This window comes from Pinus tabuliformis, chromosome 8 (assembly GCF_031772625.1).
Source record: "Pinus tabuliformis cultivar Carrire ecotype Pingquan chromosome 8, CPIR1, whole genome shotgun sequence".
Classification (NCBI taxonomy): Eukaryota; Viridiplantae; Streptophyta; class Pinopsida; order Pinales; family Pinaceae; genus Pinus; species Pinus tabuliformis.
The window spans coordinates 1,283,543,015-1,283,560,474 of record NC_142294.1 but is presented as its reverse complement, the minus strand read 5'-3'; the positions used below and the strand labels follow the sequence as shown (position 1 = coordinate 1,283,560,474).

Genomic DNA, 17,460 nt, shown 5'->3' with positions numbered 1-17,460 from the left:
AGGTCACGAGTCGGCCTACATTCACAGATAACAGCTAGAAATGATTGTCCTCACTGCTAGTTTGACCACTGAGTTATGATAGGTTTTCCTACATGTAGAAGAAAATATATATATATTGAATTAAGTAAAACTTAAAACGAAGAAATAAAATTTGTGTGTTGCCACATGAATTTGTGCATGTGGATCATTTTCCATTTTTGGAACCGATTATTCTATTTAATGGATGAGTGGGGATGAGATTATTCATTCTTCTAGAGAAGAGCGTTGAGAGGCATAGGAAACATTGACAATAGTACGTAGATAGAGGGCTCGGGGGAGTCCAGCTGTAGAAAGATGATGTGCAACTAAGCCTATGATTGGGTGGAGAGTCATCCCCAAAATTTTGTTGCGGTTAGCGGGACTCAAATAGTGTTCAACCCGAAATCACAAGTAAGGAATATCATCGCCACAAGCAAATTGTCATTGCTCATGTTTTTTTGCAATTATATGCTAATTAGCTGAATTGTTGTGTGTTGATTATTAATCACATAAATTTATGTAATTAGTTGCATATTTTAATTTGGGTCGTTACATATGGTATCAGAGCTAGACTGCAACTCTTGTGACCTATGAGTCCCCATGCTTCATTGTAACCCTTGAAGTCTATAAACCCCCACACGATGATATACAACCTATAATATCATGCATGGTTATGAATATTTGAATTATTAGTCTTTGACCTATAAATTTTATAAATAATACATATAAATTTTACAATATTATTAAATATAAATTTAATTTTATATATATATATATATATATATATAAAATACAAAAAAAATTACTTAGGTAAATTATTTATGAATATCTATTTTTTAACTTTTTAATAATTATGATTTAACATAAGCGCATATAAATAAACTTATAAGAATGCTCACTTTTTCATGAAATATGGTGTGTTTTATTGTAGCCACTATTTAGGAAATATAATCTTATGTTCAGAATGGAGTTTTTTTATATTAACCCTCTTTCAAAAGAATAATTATCTCAAATGTAAATTTTATATTATATATTTTGTCGATTTCCTTCCTTTATACTCTATATAAAGAGTCAAAAGTTGATGCCATCCTTCCCATCCATTAAGTTGTTTACATTGGGCAACGAAATAGGAAGGTTAGTGAAGTTTTCCCTTTCATCGTTTTATTTTTATCACTAAGAGCTTTATACAATCCATATACACTCTACTTTTTAGCGAGAGTTAAAAAAGAGTTATTTTCTTAGCCTGAAAAACTAAAGTCTAAAAATATTTATTTGGACCTTGAACATAATTCCTTAAGGTTTCTTTAAAGGAATAACTCTATTCAAATTTTTTTTTATACGGAATCACTTTTTATATATTCAAATTCTTAATTTCATCCATGATAAAGGTATATACTTTTTTTATCAAAGAGATTTAGAATAGTTGGTGAAGGAGCGCACTGTTAAGGCACTCCATAAGCAAAGGTCATTGGTTCTAGTCTCGCTAATACGAAAAAATCAATCATGGTTTCCGCTAGTGCGGCTTAGGCCGGGTGCGATCCTCGGGTGACTTTGATGGCTTAGACGCCCCTAAGTCGTGGCCTCTCAACCACAGAGTAAAAGTGATATTCATGATTCACCCACTTATCAACCAAAAAAAAAGGTATACACCTTTTCCATTAAATCTTTAATCATCACAATTATAGCATCGACCATCAATCTTGGAGTAGGTTGGGGGATTTAGTGCTATTAGAGGCATTTGTATATGAATGGGAGAAATATATCTCACAACTTTGATCTGTAGGAATCACTCTCAATGATCAAATGAACCATATGACCTGGGGAGGAATACTTAAAAGGGTCATCCGATGGTCAATGATATATATCACAGGCTACCCAGGAATGTGAGGACATTCAACTTTCATAAATGGTTTCAAGTCATATGGAAATGGGATCTTCCAAACAAAATCAAATGCTTCAGCTGGCTGGAAATACATGACAGTATCTTGACCTGGAACAACCTACAAAGACATGGATTTTATGGACCTGACATATGTTTATTGCGTATGAAGGGACTAGAAGTCACGAATCATCTTCTACTCAACTTTTCTTATGCGGCGGCGTTGTGGGATGGGGTAATGGAGATATTAAAGATCTCTACAATGGGACATAATCAGTCATTGGTTACTTGTCTAAAATATTGGATCAAAACTCACAAAAAATTCAAAACCCTCCCATTTTACATAATGTGGTCCATCTAGTGCAACATAAATGCACTTATTTTTTTATAAAAAAGGAGTAGTGGTTCAGACAAATGTTATTAAGGCTGTAGCATATTTCAATGAAATTAGTCCAACGAAGAAGAGGAGAGGTTACATATTAGGCAAGTACAAAGACATATGGAGAAATTGTCCTATGAGTTTCTTTGATGGAGCATGCAATAGGAGAGAGTGTGGATGTGGAGCAGTCATAGTCATTCAGCCAGGTAAATTCTACCATTTCTGGTGTGAAGGTGGGTAGGGTACAAACAACAAAGCATAGATCATAACTTTATAGGGTGTTCTTATAGCGGCAAAATGGCTTAGTTTTGAGAGTATTCATGTACATGGAGATGCTAAAGGCATCATAGAATGGGTGAAGGACTACACTCATTTCAACCCACCCATTCTTATGAACTGGATATATTTTGTGGATTTCCTTCCTTTATACTCTATATAAAGGGTCAAAATTTGATGCCATCCATCCCATCAATTAAGTTGTTTACAGTGGGCAACGAAATAGGAAGGTTAGTGAAGTTTTCCCTTTCATGGTTTTATTTTTATCACTAAGAGCTTCCATACAATCCACATACACTTTACTTTTTACTGAGAGTTTAAAAAAAAAGAGTTATTTTCTTAGCCCAAAAAACTAAAGTCTAAAAATATTTATTTGTACCTTGAACATAATTCCTTAAGGTTTCTTTAAAGGAATAACTCTAGATCAAATTCTTTATAGGGAATCACTCTTTATCTGTTCGAATTCTTAATTTTGATCGATGATAAAGGTATACAACTTCTCCATCAGATCTTTAATCATCACAATTATAGCATTGACCATCAATCTTGGAGTGGGGCGAGGGATTTAGTGCTACCAGAGGCATTACTTCGATCTGCATGAATCACTCTCAATGATCAAATGACCATATGACCTGGGGATGAATACTTAAAATGGGTCATCCGATGGGCAATGACATATATCACAGGTCGCCCAGGAATGTGAGGATATTCAACTTTCATAAATGGTTTTAGGTCATATGGAAATGGGATCTTCCAAACAAAATCAAATGCTTCAGCTGGCTGGTAATACATGACTATATCTTGACCTGGAACAACCTACAAAGACGTGGATTTTATGGACCTGGCATATGTTTACTATGTATGAAGGGACCAGAAGACACGAATCATATTCTGCTCAATTATTCTTATGCGACAGCATTGTTAGATGGGGTAATGGAGATATTAAAGATCTCTACAATGGAACATAATTAGTGATTGGTTACTTGTCTAAAATATTGGATCAAAACTCACAAAAAAGTAGAACCCTCCCATTTTACATAATGTGGTCCATCTAGGGCAACATAAACGCACTTCTTTTTAATAAAAAAAGAGCAGTAGTTCAGACAAATGTTGTTAAGGCTGTAGCATATTTCAATGAAATTAGTCCGACGAAGAAGAGCAGAGGTTACAAATTAGGCAAATACAAAGACATATGGAGAAATTGTCCCATGAGTTTCTTTGATGGAACATGCAATAGGGGAAAGTGTGGATGTGGAGCAGTCATAGTCATTAAGCCAGGTAAATTCTACCATTTCTGGTGGGAAGGTGGGTAGGGTACAAACAACAAAGCATAGATCATAGCTTTATGTGGTGTTCTTATAGCGGAAAAATGGCTTAGTTTTGAGAGTATTCAAGTATATGGAGATGCTAAAGGCATCACAGAATGGGTGTAGGACTACACTCGTTCAACCCACCCATTCTTATGAACTAGATGAAACGCATATGAAATTTGGTAAGCACCTTCCAACATATTCAGTTTGACCATATATACAGGGAACAAAATAGGATTGTAGATCTTCTATCCAAGCGAGGTGTCGCTAAGGAACCTGGGAAGTTCTTTTTTCAACTTATGAATAAGGGATTAAAGGTGTTGCTAAGGAACCTGATATTTTATTTTTTTCAGCTTATGAACAAGGGATTATGATTAATGTTGACAACGTAAACTACTCATAGTTGACTATGTATTAAGTTATTGATACAATCTACAAGGTCTCTATAGTATTTTTGGGGCATATGTAAGGCTAAATTTGATTAGCTAACAGAAAGTGTGAGAGGGAGACCCTGTTTGGGACTTGATTGATATGTATGATCATTTTATTTACAATAGAAATATAAGAAACATAGGCAGACAACTTTTGGAGATTGTATTTATATGCAAGAACATATAAGTTAAAGTAGAAATCAAAGAAATGTAAAGAAAGAAGCTATTAAAAGCACATGTACTATCTTTTTATTTTAATACGAAGAATTTTTATTTTTATTTTCCTCTCATGAAAAAAACGTTCAGATTTCTCAACTGTTAATTATCTCAACCGAAATCAAGAAAGTAAAAATTTGCTTGAACTCCGGGAATTCACCAGATTCGAACAGTGTCACTGAATCAAGTCTTGAAGTGAGTGAGAAAGACCACAACCAAGTTAAAGATAGTTGAAGCCACCAACAAACTAGAGAACTTGCCTAACTTGCCTTAAATGATTGTGCATGCAGTGTTTCCATATGTTAGAGGTATAGACCGTCTCTTGCATAACATACGATCAAGGTGAATTGCAAAATAAAGCATGTCTATGTTGTCGTTACAATTGTTGTACTTGGACTCTCGACTTATAACACTCTCCTTACCTTTAAAAGCAAACAAAAAAATTATTTTTGAATGCCTTGTCGTTTCCATTAAATTATTGGTGAATAATATATGTTAATAAAAAAATGACGTCAAAGTAGTTTCTCACTCTCTACTTATAACACTCTACTTCTAAAAGCAAACCCAAAAAATGTTAATGAGTATTTTTGCCTTGTAGTTTCCATTAAATTATTGGTGAATAATATATGATAATAAAAAAATGACGTCAAAGTAGTTTCTCCATGGCATTCATAATAACCGTCCACCACCACCGCCTTTTGACCCAGCAAAATGTGTTACTACTAAGTGAGGATTTTGTCTTAATTCATACCTTAATTTTAAATATTTTGAAGGAGAGAGTGAGCATAATTAGGCCGATAGGCTTTCTTATGCATCAACAATCGTCAACACTTTTACCCTACTCCGTTCGATTAGGTGAGACACTTTCAACTGTTGATTTGAAGTGTGACTGCTTTTTCCAAATATCGGTTGAGTTTCTTTCTTTTCACCTCTGAGTTCTGCTGTGTGCTCTGTGGCATGGCAAGATATTTTTATTGCTTTTTCCCATTCTTTTATGTCACTCTTGAAGATATTTTTACTACTTTTTCCCATTCTTTTATGTCACTCTTGGCCTCAGAGTTAATTGTTTCTTTGGTTTGCCAGTTGTTGTTGCTGTTCTTCTTCCCTGGCTTTTGGCAAGCACTGTTCTTTTTCTCTAGCTTTTGGCAAGCACTGTTCTTCTTCCCTAGCTTTTGGCAAGCACTGATTAGTATTAAATTATATACCCCATACACCAATTAAAACTACCTACGACCAACTCTTTAGCTGTGCTCATTCCAACGGGGAAAGCTGCAAAAGAAGGAACGAAATGCTTTAATGCCGGCTGCCGGTGGTGGAATGTGCCACAAAGAAGTGTTGTATTTTTGTTTTTGTTGTTGCAGACAACATCTTTAGCCCTTAAAGTTCAGCAGAGGGGCATGTTGCGAGTATTTTAGTGACTGTTAGATATTATTGGCAATTTACAGAATTTTGTCTGATTTTGAACGGCTGTTTGTGTGAAACACATGTGGATCTTCCAAAGGCGTTGATTTGGCCTAAGAAAAAAGAATATTTACGGTATGTGATGTATTTCTGATTACGAATGCACGAAGGCAAGCTAAATTCAATGCATCTGGACTTTGCATTATTTTATAATAATTTGCAAAAGAAGGAACGAAATGCTTTAATGCCGGCTGCCGGTGGTGGAATGTGCCACAAAGAAGTGTTGTATTTTTGTTTTTGTTGTTGCAGACAACATCTTTAGCCCTTAAAGTTCAGCAGAGGTGCGCGTTGTGAGTATTTTAGTGATCGTCAGTTACTGTTGGCAATTTACAGAATTTTGTCTGATTTTGAATGGCTGTTTGTGTGAAACACATGCAGATCTTCCAGAGGCGTTGATTTGGCCTAAGAAAAAAGATTATTTACGGTATGTGATGTCTTTCTGATTATGAATGCACGCAGGCAAGCTAAATTCAATGCATCTGGACTTTGCATTATTTTATAAGAATTTTAAAGTATCTTCTTGCAATGTTGGAAGGATCAGCAGATTTAATCATTTAATTTTCCTGTTTAAAAGTCTGAAAGATCTCAAGATGAGAGGGGATAGGTAAATTAAAGTTCTAAAAGTTTCCTATAGTTAACTTTGGTTAACTTTGGCATAAGCTTGATCAGGGTATCAGATCTGTGTCACCTTTGTAATTTCTTGCCCGGATTTTTCTAGGGACAATATCTGGTGCATCTTGAAGTAATTTTGACTTGTATATATTATAGGAGATTCCCAGGAGGCCGCCCGGTTCGTTTGATCAGCCCAGTTGATGGTCATCATGGGCTTACTAATCCCACATAAACTTTGGGACACTGTGATTCAACAATTTAATCACTTATGGACACTGATGGCTCATAAACAATCTGTTTGGTAATTTTCTATTTTCTTAATTTGTTTGTTTTTTGTAATTCATTCTTGAGATATATGGGGTGATCTGAAAAAAATGGTTTTTCTGTTTATAGAGCAGGTTAAACAGGGATATCTTGACTCTGGTAGCTTATTAGTTCTCTTTCTCTCTCAGGCAGTGTAATGTAAAGCTGTATCAGGTAGTCTCATTGAAAGCTAAGATGGGTTTGGGTGGTGGAGCGCTCCATCAATGTGCCATGTTGCAATTTCATCAATGTGTTATGTTGTAAATAGTTAACATCTGTTAGCTGTTCGCTAAGAGGCTAGATGCTACATCAACTGCTCGAAATCAGCCTCACATTTCTAAAATTGCCTATGCTTAGCGCTCGGATTTGCTTTGCAAATATTTGTCCATTTGCTCAGACCCCAAATAGAAGTGTAGGTGTCTTAGGGTTACTGGGCCAAACCCATAGAGTTTTAAAGCATTCACATGATAGGCTTTGGCATTATGCTTATGTGCATCCTCGTTACCTAATTTTATTTAGCTTATGCTTATGAGCATTATGCTCAAATGAATACACTATCACAAACCAAATTTAATAAAGAACAGTGATGTCATATTTAGCATGGTTTCGAATATTATATTTTGACTTTCTAATCTCACTATACAATTATGGTTTTCAATGTAGTATCATTCTATATATGTATATTATTCTTTATAAAATATAATAATAATATCATGGTTTCTAATGGAATTAACTTTTTAATAGCAATATATCAACATGTTTTCTAATATTATGTTTTGACTTTCTAAATGCAATATACAATTATGGTTTTCAATGAAATATATTGGTAGGGGATAGTCATGGTGGTTATTGCCTTGGTCACTAGCAAGCTTCGTATATGCTTGGCCATCTATAGAGGTTTCTTGTTTTTGGGTAATTAACTTAACCTCTTGATTTTGGGTAATTAGCTTACTCTAAAATGAAATAAGACATTCAATGTGTTCCTTGTAATATAGCTATAAACAAAACATCTAAAGAAAAGTAATTGCACAATGATCCAGTCTAAGAAAACAAGGTTTTCCACAAACCAATTAACTCTTCTAGAAAAATTCAACACTTCCAATTTAATAATCCTATCGGCCTCTTTGTACCTTTTGGAACAATTGCTAATATATTTTAATATTGCTATAATGAGTTACAAGGGTATCACATAAACATTTAAAAAAAAAACCTCATAAAATATTATTATTTTCAAATGTTTAAATTATAATTATAAAGTTATTATTCAAAATAAATAGATGTGTTTTAATGTTTATATTATTATTTAAAAGGTAGAAAAATTACTTAACTTTATATCTTTTTAATTATAATAAAATGAAGTTTTAGAATAATGTAAGATTTAATTATAATTAAAATGAAGTTTTAGAATATTGCTTACATTAACGGAAAATATGGTATAGATGGAGAACAAATAATAAATTTAAATATTACATTTTTTAATAAAATATGAAAAAAGATTTTAAAAATAGGTATGTTAAAAATATTTTGATATATATAGAAAATGAAATTTAAATATAACATAATTATATGAATATATTATTAATATAGTCTTGTATTAATAATCAATATAATATTTATATATAATATTAAAAGCATATTATTGATATAATTAAATTTTTTATATGTTTAGTGATTAACTTTATATATATGTGAAATATTTGAATCATGTTTTAAATTTTTTCATATGTTGTCGTATTATGCTTGAGGTTATGGTTTCAATTTTTTGTTATGTCAATATGGAAATATTGAAGTATAATGTTATGATGAGGTTTCATGATATGATAGTATGAGGATAATGATGCACATGTGGTTCTTATTTATTTAGTTGTTATGATAATGGTGTATGTCATGATGGATCTGATATGCATAGGGATTATGATATTATGATATGAGGTCTTATTGACATGTGGTTAATTTATTATGTGATGTCTGATATATCTTTGATGATGATATGTTGATGTTATAACTTATGAGGGTATTTTATGATGTGAAGCATGTGGAAATTGCATGCAAAATTTATGACATGCATGAGCATGCAATTTGTTATTATTCAGAATGTTGTGATTAACAATGATGTTATGTTGTCATGATGACATGCAAGACTTGACATGTGGATTATTTTCTATGATAATATGATGTTATAGCTGATGCATTTGTTGCATGTTGAGATGTGGTGATTGACAGGAAATCCACGAATGGGTCGAGAGGGCATGCTATTTGATGATCTCGTGGGAGCTCATACTTGCGAGGGAGAATATGAAACACCATATGGGTTGGGAACATATTCAATCAACACTACATATGTCAGTGGTTCATTTGTCTTGTATAACTCTTGGTGGATAGCTCTTAAGGGGGTATGGGACCATCTTGAGGAGGCCAAGTGCCTGATATTGGATTGGGATACCGAAGTCTAGTGGGGGTGTAAGGACTTCGATACCTGGGGTTGTGCACCTTAGTAAGTGTGGAAGGAGTAGGCCAACCTTTTGAGATGCCTGGAGTACTACTACTTGGAGTACTGAGTCGGTTCCCTCCCTTAGGGCAGATGAGGTTTGAGCCTTGGCGCAAGCCTTGGGGCCAGCCTTGGGCTATGGTACAAATCGAGGAGGCCTTATGCCTGGTTCCAAAGGTTAGGAAAACATACAAAGATTCCTTGGGATTTCTCTGGTGGTGTGAACACTTTCGATGTCTGCTCGTTATACTAATTCAACAAAGGGTGTAGCGCAAACGTGAAGTAATAAATAATTAAATAAAATAAAATGTTAAATGGTTCAGCTTAATCTCGGGACAAAGTTCCTTAAAGAGAGGGAACATGTAATGCCTCCTAATAATAATAATAAATAAATAAATAAAATAATATTAATATATTAGTAAATAAATAATAATAATAATAATAATAGTAATAGTAAACAAATAAAATAATAAATAATAAATTGTAGTTATATATATATATATATATAAACTATAAAAATAGTAAAAATAAATAAAGTTAACAGAAAGTAAAAATAAATCAAATGAGTAAGATTTAAATTAAGAAAAATATTGAATTAAGTAAAACTTAAAATAAAGAAATAAAAGTTTCATGTTGACACATTTATTGTGTGCATGTAGATCCCTTTCCAATCTCTTTCCATTTTTGGAACCGTTTGTTCTATTTAATGAATTAGAGGGGATGACATTATTTATTCTTTTGAGAAGAGCGTTGAGAGGCAAAGGAAACCTTGGAAGTAATACGTTGATTGAGGACACGAGGGTGGCCAGTTTTAGAAAGATGATGTGCAACTAAGCCTATGGTTGGGTGGAGAGTCGTCTCCAAAATTTTGTTGTGGTTAGCGGGACTCAAATAGTGCTCAACTTGAAATCACAAGTAAGGAATATCATCGCTATAGGTAAGTTGCATTTCCTCATATTTTTTCGCAATTCTATGCTAGTTAGTTGAATTGTTGTGTGTTGATTATTAATAGCATAAATTTATGTAATTAGTTGCATATCTAATTCTAGGTCGTCAACTTTGCAAAAAAAAAAATCATTACAAAAAGGCATTGTTAGGAAAAATAAAAAGCACAAACTCGAAAAACCCTTAAAAAACAAACATCTTAGGAAGAAAAGAGAAGAAGAAGAAGAAGAAGACAACTTGAAAAATGGTTAAAAAACCAACATTAAAAAAATGTGCATACTGGAGATATAAAAATTTAAAGCATAAAAAATATGCCAAAAAAAAAGGTTTATGGTGCATCAACGCTTTTCAAAATCCGCATGAAAATCACCAACATTTAAAAAAATATCCTTATTTAATATATCAGAAAATTTAAAATGTCAAAAATAAGCCCAAAAAAAAAGGTTGATGTTTCATCTATCGCTTTTCGAAATCAACATGAAAAGCACTAACATTTAAAAAAAAAATATACTAGCATTTGCACCACATGTTGCAAAAGAAACGCCGTAAGGCAATGATATGAAAAACAATAGCATAGAAGAGAGAAGTCAAAATTTTATGCAAATGACATAAGAAACAACAGCATAGAAGAAAGAAGTCAAAATTTTATGCAATTTTGTTTCTTTACCGGTGTTTATTTTTTATCATCAACAAATGGCCAATTCGAGGCAATGCTAATCTATATTTTTGACAAAGAAAAATCAATAAAAGTCAAAAACAATTATGGATCTAGAATTGAATCTCAACACAGAGGTGTGCCTTACTGTCTAGCATGTATGAGTGGATATCACAATGAGACTTTTTAGAACATTATATACCTTAGTGTCAGACAAGGGATGAACAAAGAGGAATCCCAGATAAAATGGAGACTTCTGGCTTATTTTAAGTTTGATACATTATAAGTGCTACATGCTTTTTCCAACCCTAGCGTTGCTTCTGATCCTAAAAGAATTCCAATTCCACAATGTTCTGATTTTTATTGAGAGTTGAGAAAGTGTTAAAACATGTGTACAAACTCATAACGTTAAAGAGGAGTATACTATAAATATAAGATTTATCCCACGTGTCTATCTAGTCCTGTCAGCAAATCTAAAATAACTGATCTTACCATTGGTTTAGGAGCCTATAATACAATTGGATGGATATAAACTCAATTACATCTTAGAAATCATGGGAAGACAATCATATGGATGGAAATGATAAACATACATAAAGTTGAAAAAAGTGAATGCATCACTGCTTGTGTGCAGCATAAGGACACCCACAGGGAGATATATTTTGAATAACATCACTCCTTGGAAAAATCAAAGAGAGTGTATGCAAATTGTCACACAGAATAAGCCATGACGTTGTCGAGAATAACATGCTGTTAAAAATTAAGTACCTTATTCTTCAAATGATCAAAGTATTATCCAAACTTATATTGTTCTAGAATCTATTAGTTCCAACGATGTTTAAATTATTCTTCATTGTGGTTGTATTTTTATTTCTGGTGTTAATAATAGTTTGTATCTTATACCAGGAAGGTCAGACTTTTATAACTTTCTAGGTCCGGTTTTTATTTCAAGCCTTTTAAAAGTCTTTTGGTTAGTTTAAAAAGTATGTTGTAATGTTGTCGTAGAGTCCTCTATTACCAGAAAGCTGACCGATAGACTGGTTTTTGCTTCTGTTTACCAAATCGCTCTGCACTTACACTCAGCCTGTATAAGAAGTTGCATGTTTTTTTTTATATTAAGAACATATTGAGAACTTGAATGATATCTACTTAAAACTTGAGAGTCAATATTATGTTTGGTGGTTCATAAATCCCTGTAATTTTCATTCAACCAATTTTCGTGATTTAAAAAAAAAAACAACAACAAATACAGGCACCCAAACCTTTAGAGTTCGTAACATTTTTCCAAAAGTTTTATCCCATGCTTCAAACATAACCGCGGGAGGATTCGCCCAATCACAAAACAGTGCTGCGTTGAAACTTTCCCAGTAACAAAACAGCTTTCCTCTGCACCAGGTACAAAATTATTCTGCCATTTTGGTCATCAATGTCGATCAAAATAGTGCAGTAAAAATTGCAGACAAGTACAAATAACATTTTCCTCCAATGAAAAGCAAGTGGCTCCTTCATAGCAGATTGAAATTGCAATACTCCAAAGACAGATGAAACAGTGATAGAAGGAAACAATGTGGCACATGGATTTTTGGGTTGCAACTGTCTGAGAATTTTTAGTCCCATTGCTTCTCGTTGAATTCTTCACCATCATCAGGGAACAACAACAATGTAGAAGAAAATCACGCATTAGAAGATTGCATAGTAACCAACCTTTGTTTTTGGATTAATTGATTGTATCTAGCAGCCATTCGTCTCCCTGTATAAAGTTTCCAACAGTATACATTCCTACATTTCTCTCAGGTATCTCATTAGACCATGGTGTTCTTCCAGAAGCCTTAGCCCCCGGCTCATAATTCTGGTATTCCCCATAGTAAAGCGTGTTAAGAGCAAAGTCCTCTATCCACGGCATCCATCCCTCAGGGCTAATGGCCTCTCCCAAATATGAATTTATGCAGATTGCTCTAGAGTACATCTTCCATGGCCGACCCAAATAGCCTTTGTAAATTTTTGGGTTGGCATAGTAAGCCCTCATATATTCTTCAGTTCCATTGATAGTGCAGTTATGGAAAACAAATCCTGTGGGCTCGGCTAGATCTATTCGACCTTGTGCAGTGACAGGATTTGATGATCCTTTGTCTGAGTTTATTTGACGAGGACGCAGCAGAATGAGACAGTTTTCAAAGATGGCTGCCGAGTCTCCAAATATGAAGTCAACAGTGCCTTCTATTCTGCAGTTTCTATAGAACTGACGAAGAATATGAGTGTACAATGTATCCTGGTGGCCAAGAAAGGCACAGTTGTAGAAGGCAGAGTGATCGCTATCTACTCTTAGGGCTACCGCTTGTTGACTACCTGGCCCTGCTGCATTTTCGAATGTTATATCCCGTGTTAAGAAGCCATCAGCATTTACAGCTGCAATTGTGAAAACAAATAAATTAGCAATCCTCAACATCTAAAACAAGATTTAGTGGGATCAAGGAATATGGATTGATTGAATTTTCCTTTGATAAGAGTTCAAAACCAAAGAACGATGGTAATTGTAAGTATTAAATTCCGTCTTTGTTTAGAAATAGCATACACATATTTATCTAGTTATCAGAATAAACAGAGATCCGATTTTAGCATATGCCCATTGAAATTTCTCAAACTTACAAACCCCAATGCATGTTGAAAGACATTACACCTATCATATGAAAGGGTTCCAAATATCTTATTCTTAAAATGTAAAACGATAATTAATTTTTTTGCTGCTTTAATAGGATGAAAGAAGTGCAGAATCTGCAAAAATAAATGTTATTGCTCTCTTCTTTTCAGCAACCTACAATCTGAAGAAAAGCATTATTGCTTCCCTTGCAAATGACGGATTGCATTCCAAGCACTGCTGGATTTTGATTGATTCCTTCTCCTCTCATTTGTATTTTGTTGATGCTTTCTAGATCAGCGTTCCTTTGCAAGGGAATTAATCTGGGTTGAACTCAAGTAGAAAATTTCTCTCTCATTAATTGGATGGTCATTTTCACAATTGATTGTCTCCAAAGAAGTCTTGTCAGCCAAATCTCTACCTTTCCTCAGGCTTTTAAGTTTAACCAGCATGCAGGCCCTCAGTGTTGTGGTTTGGCATTTTTATCCAGTAGTTCTTAGCAACATGGCAGAAAGGCCACACTTTATGTCCATGCAGAAGGAATTGGAAGCAATGGTAGTGGATTCCTTGGCCACAGAATTGAACAAGCGTTTAAAGCCCTTTGGGTTCTGCAAGAAGACCCATAAAAATCTGCAAATGTATCAAAGAGAATTGCTTCCTAGATCATACTTGTACAATAAGTGATCATAGTAGAAGGTCATTTGATTGTGAAACCGTTGTGGGATTCAATCCAAGTGACCTGAATTTACTGTAGATAGACGTCCTCTTTGATATCCATGTTTATCTCCATTCAGGGGCTAGGATGTCACTAGGGCATCTAGAGAATAGCTAAAAGGAGGGAGGCACTCTTTGAAGAACTGAAGACGCCTTTAAAAAAACAGCACATTCGCTAGACAAAGGGGCCTGTGGAGGCAATCTACAAAAGGCAAAGGGCCAGATAGGAGTTTCCCGTGAAGAAAGAAGACAAGTCCAAAAATGCTCTCAAGGAAAAAGGGATGAATGCCAAACTGTTTGTACAATGGGTTATGGAACTGTTTGTTTATGCTAAATCATACACTGTAGCATGAGGAATTGGACTGTCTCAGCCTGCGCGCAGTCAGGTGGTAACGAGGTAGGCCCCAAGATTTCAACACCATATAGTACTATAGGTCTGTTAATTGTGTCAAACAATGCATCTCAGAAGAGATGTCCTGAAAATGCATATGGAAGTATTGTCGGTCAAGCATGGAGAGAGACCTATAACCCTTTCTAAGTTTGGGTTGAAAGACATGCCTTAAGCTAAACCTAAGGGCTATGGATCAGATCCCATAGATGTATAAGCAATGGTAATCTCCACCTCGCTTCCTTTGAAGAAGAAGTGGAAGTTTGTTAGGGTGCTCTTGGATATTTAAATCACAACCTCAGTTTCACTAAGGTTCACCACCATCATTCTATGACCATCACATTGGCAGGGGCATCAAGCTATCTCTGAATGTCCCTAGGGGAGGAGGCTAAAAGGATCAGATCCTCTGCAAATAAGAATAAGGTAAACAAAACATGGTGTAAAACGTAAACATCTCCCTTGTGGAAGTACTCGCTCGGTTATGCTCTAACCCATTAATGTATATCCCATGGAATTTCATGAAAGCAACTACTCCGCTCAGATTTATCCGGTGCACTGTTCACCGCCTGTTGAATACTCATAGAGGATTCATCCTTGGACATAGTCACATCGGGAACCAATTTATCAACCTCTAATACATCCCAAATTTGATTATAATGATGGTAATAATCTGCAGTACTAGAGGAATTGGATGATCTCTCTGTTTTTGGAGGCCTCCATAGGACCATATTCTGTCCAAGAAAGGCACAGTTGTAGAAGGCAGAGTGATCGCTATCTACTCTTAGGGCTACCGCTTGTTGACTACCTGGCCCTGCTGCATTTTCGAATGTTATATCCCGTGCTAGGAAGCCATCAGCATTTACAGCTGCAATTGTGAAAACAAATAAATTAGCAATGGTGGATGATATTTTGAGACCATGAAGAGGGAAAGCCAATGCAAATTCAACTTGCAGACCTTACTCATCTACTTCTTTGCTGGTGCTCAAGATCCTAACAGCTCTTTTAATACTCTCTTGGGGTGAATTAGTGACAAAAGGTGAGAGAGGAGAGAATATGGACTAAGGTTGACCCGAAAAATCACAGAGGGATGTGGTCCGCAAGAACCATGTGTAATGATCAAAACATGTTGGAAGAGTAGATTTTCCAATTTCAATTCAAGGCATCTCAAATCTGCCAGGAACCACACCATGATCAAACACAATAACAAAACCAAACTCAGGCAAAGAAATAAATTCCAACTTAATATGAAGAGGAAGAGGAACAATGATGAGCATTACCAACAGTTGCAGAGCCATATGTACTTGGAACACCAGGGAGGGATGGCACACGCATAGACCCCGTGATCACAGTCTTCCCCATGCCATCACCCACAAACATAAGATTAGTTTTACTGGGAGGAACCCTAACAATCTCCTTATACACCCCAGCCTTTATATGTATCACGAATCTCCGCTCAGATTTATCCGGTGCACTGTTCACCGCCTGTTGAATACTCATAGAGGATTCATCCTTGGACACAGTCACATCGGGAACCAATTTATCAACCTCTAATACATCCCAAATTTGATTATAATGATGGTAATAATCTGCAGTACTAGAGGAATTGGATGATCTCTCTGTTTTTGGAGGCTTCCATAGGACCATATTCTGTCCAAGAAAGGCACAGTTGTAGAAGGCAGAGTGATCGCTATCTACTCTTAGGGCTACCGCTTGTTGACTACCTGGCCCTGCTGCATTTTCGAATGTTATATCCCGTGCTAAGAAGCCATCAGCATTTACAGCTGCAATTGTGAAAACAAATAAATTAGCAATCCTCAACATCTAAAACAAGATTTAGTGGGATCGAGGAATATGGATTGATTGAATTTTCCTTTGATAAGAGTTCAAAACCAAAGAACGATGGTAATTGTAAGTATTAAATTCTGTCTTTGTTTAGAAATAGCATACACATATTTATCTAGTTATCAGAATAAACAGAGATCCGATTTTAGCATATGCCCATTGAAATTTCTCAAACTTACAAACCCCAATGCATGTTGAAAGACATTACACCTATCATATGAAAGGGTTCCAAATATCTTATTCTTAAAATGTAAAACGATAATTAATTTTTTTGCTACTTTAATAGGATGAAAGAAGTGCAGAATCTGCAAAAATAAATGTTATTGCTCTCTTCTTTTCAGCAACCTACAATCTGAAGAAAAGCATTATTGCTTCCCTTGCAAATGACGGATTACATTCCCAGCACTGCTGGATTTTGATTGTTTCCTTCTCCTCTCATTTGTATTTTGTTGATGCTTTCTAGATCAGCATTCCTTTGCAAGGGAATTAATCTGGGTTGAACTCAAGTAGAAAATTTCTCTCTCATTAATTGGATGGTCATTTTCACAATTGATTGTCTCCAAAGAAGTCTTGTCAACCAAATCTCTACCTTTCCTCAGGCTTTTAAGTTTAACCAGCATGCAAGCCCTCAGTGTTGTGGTTTGGCATTTTTATCCAGTAGTTCTTAGCAACATGGCAGAAAGGCCACACTTTATGTCCATGCAGAAGGAATTGGAAGCAATGGTAGTGGATTCCTTGGCCACAGAATTGAACAAGCGTTTAAAGCCCTTTGGGTTCTGCAAGAAGACCCATAAAAATCTGCAAATGTATCAAAGAGAATTGCTTCCTAGATCATACTCGTACAATAAGTGATCATAGTAGAAGGTCTTTTGATTGTGAAACCGTTGTGGGATTCAATCCAAGTGACC

At 35.0% G+C, this 17,460-nt stretch overlaps 1 protein-coding gene across 1 annotated transcript; it reads right to left on the bottom strand.

Annotated features, from left to right (window-relative positions):
• Positions 1-12,690: 12,690 nt before the first annotated feature.
• Positions 12,691-16,626, bottom strand: LOC149240100 (putative pectinesterase/pectinesterase inhibitor 51). The gene is made up of 2 exons (XM_089367254.1): positions 15,988-16,626; positions 12,691-13,379 (listed from the first exon to the last, which is right to left on the bottom strand). Exons 1-2 carry the CDS (start codon positions 16,529-16,531, stop codon positions 12,691-12,693), a joined length of 1,233 nt encoding a protein of 410 aa, XP_089223380.1. The 5' UTR covers positions 16,532-16,626.
• Between the last annotated feature and the right edge of the window lie 834 nt (positions 16,627-17,460).

Coding starts and splice junctions, on each gene's coding strand:
- LOC149240100 (XM_089367254.1), bottom strand. CDS start 16,531: ATGTTGAGGATTGCTAATTTATTTGTTTTCACAATTGCAGCTGTAAAT. Junction 13,380..15,987: donor ATATGGCTCTGCAACTGTTG/GTAATGCTCATC, acceptor TCACAATTGCAG/CTGTAAATGCTGATGGCTTC.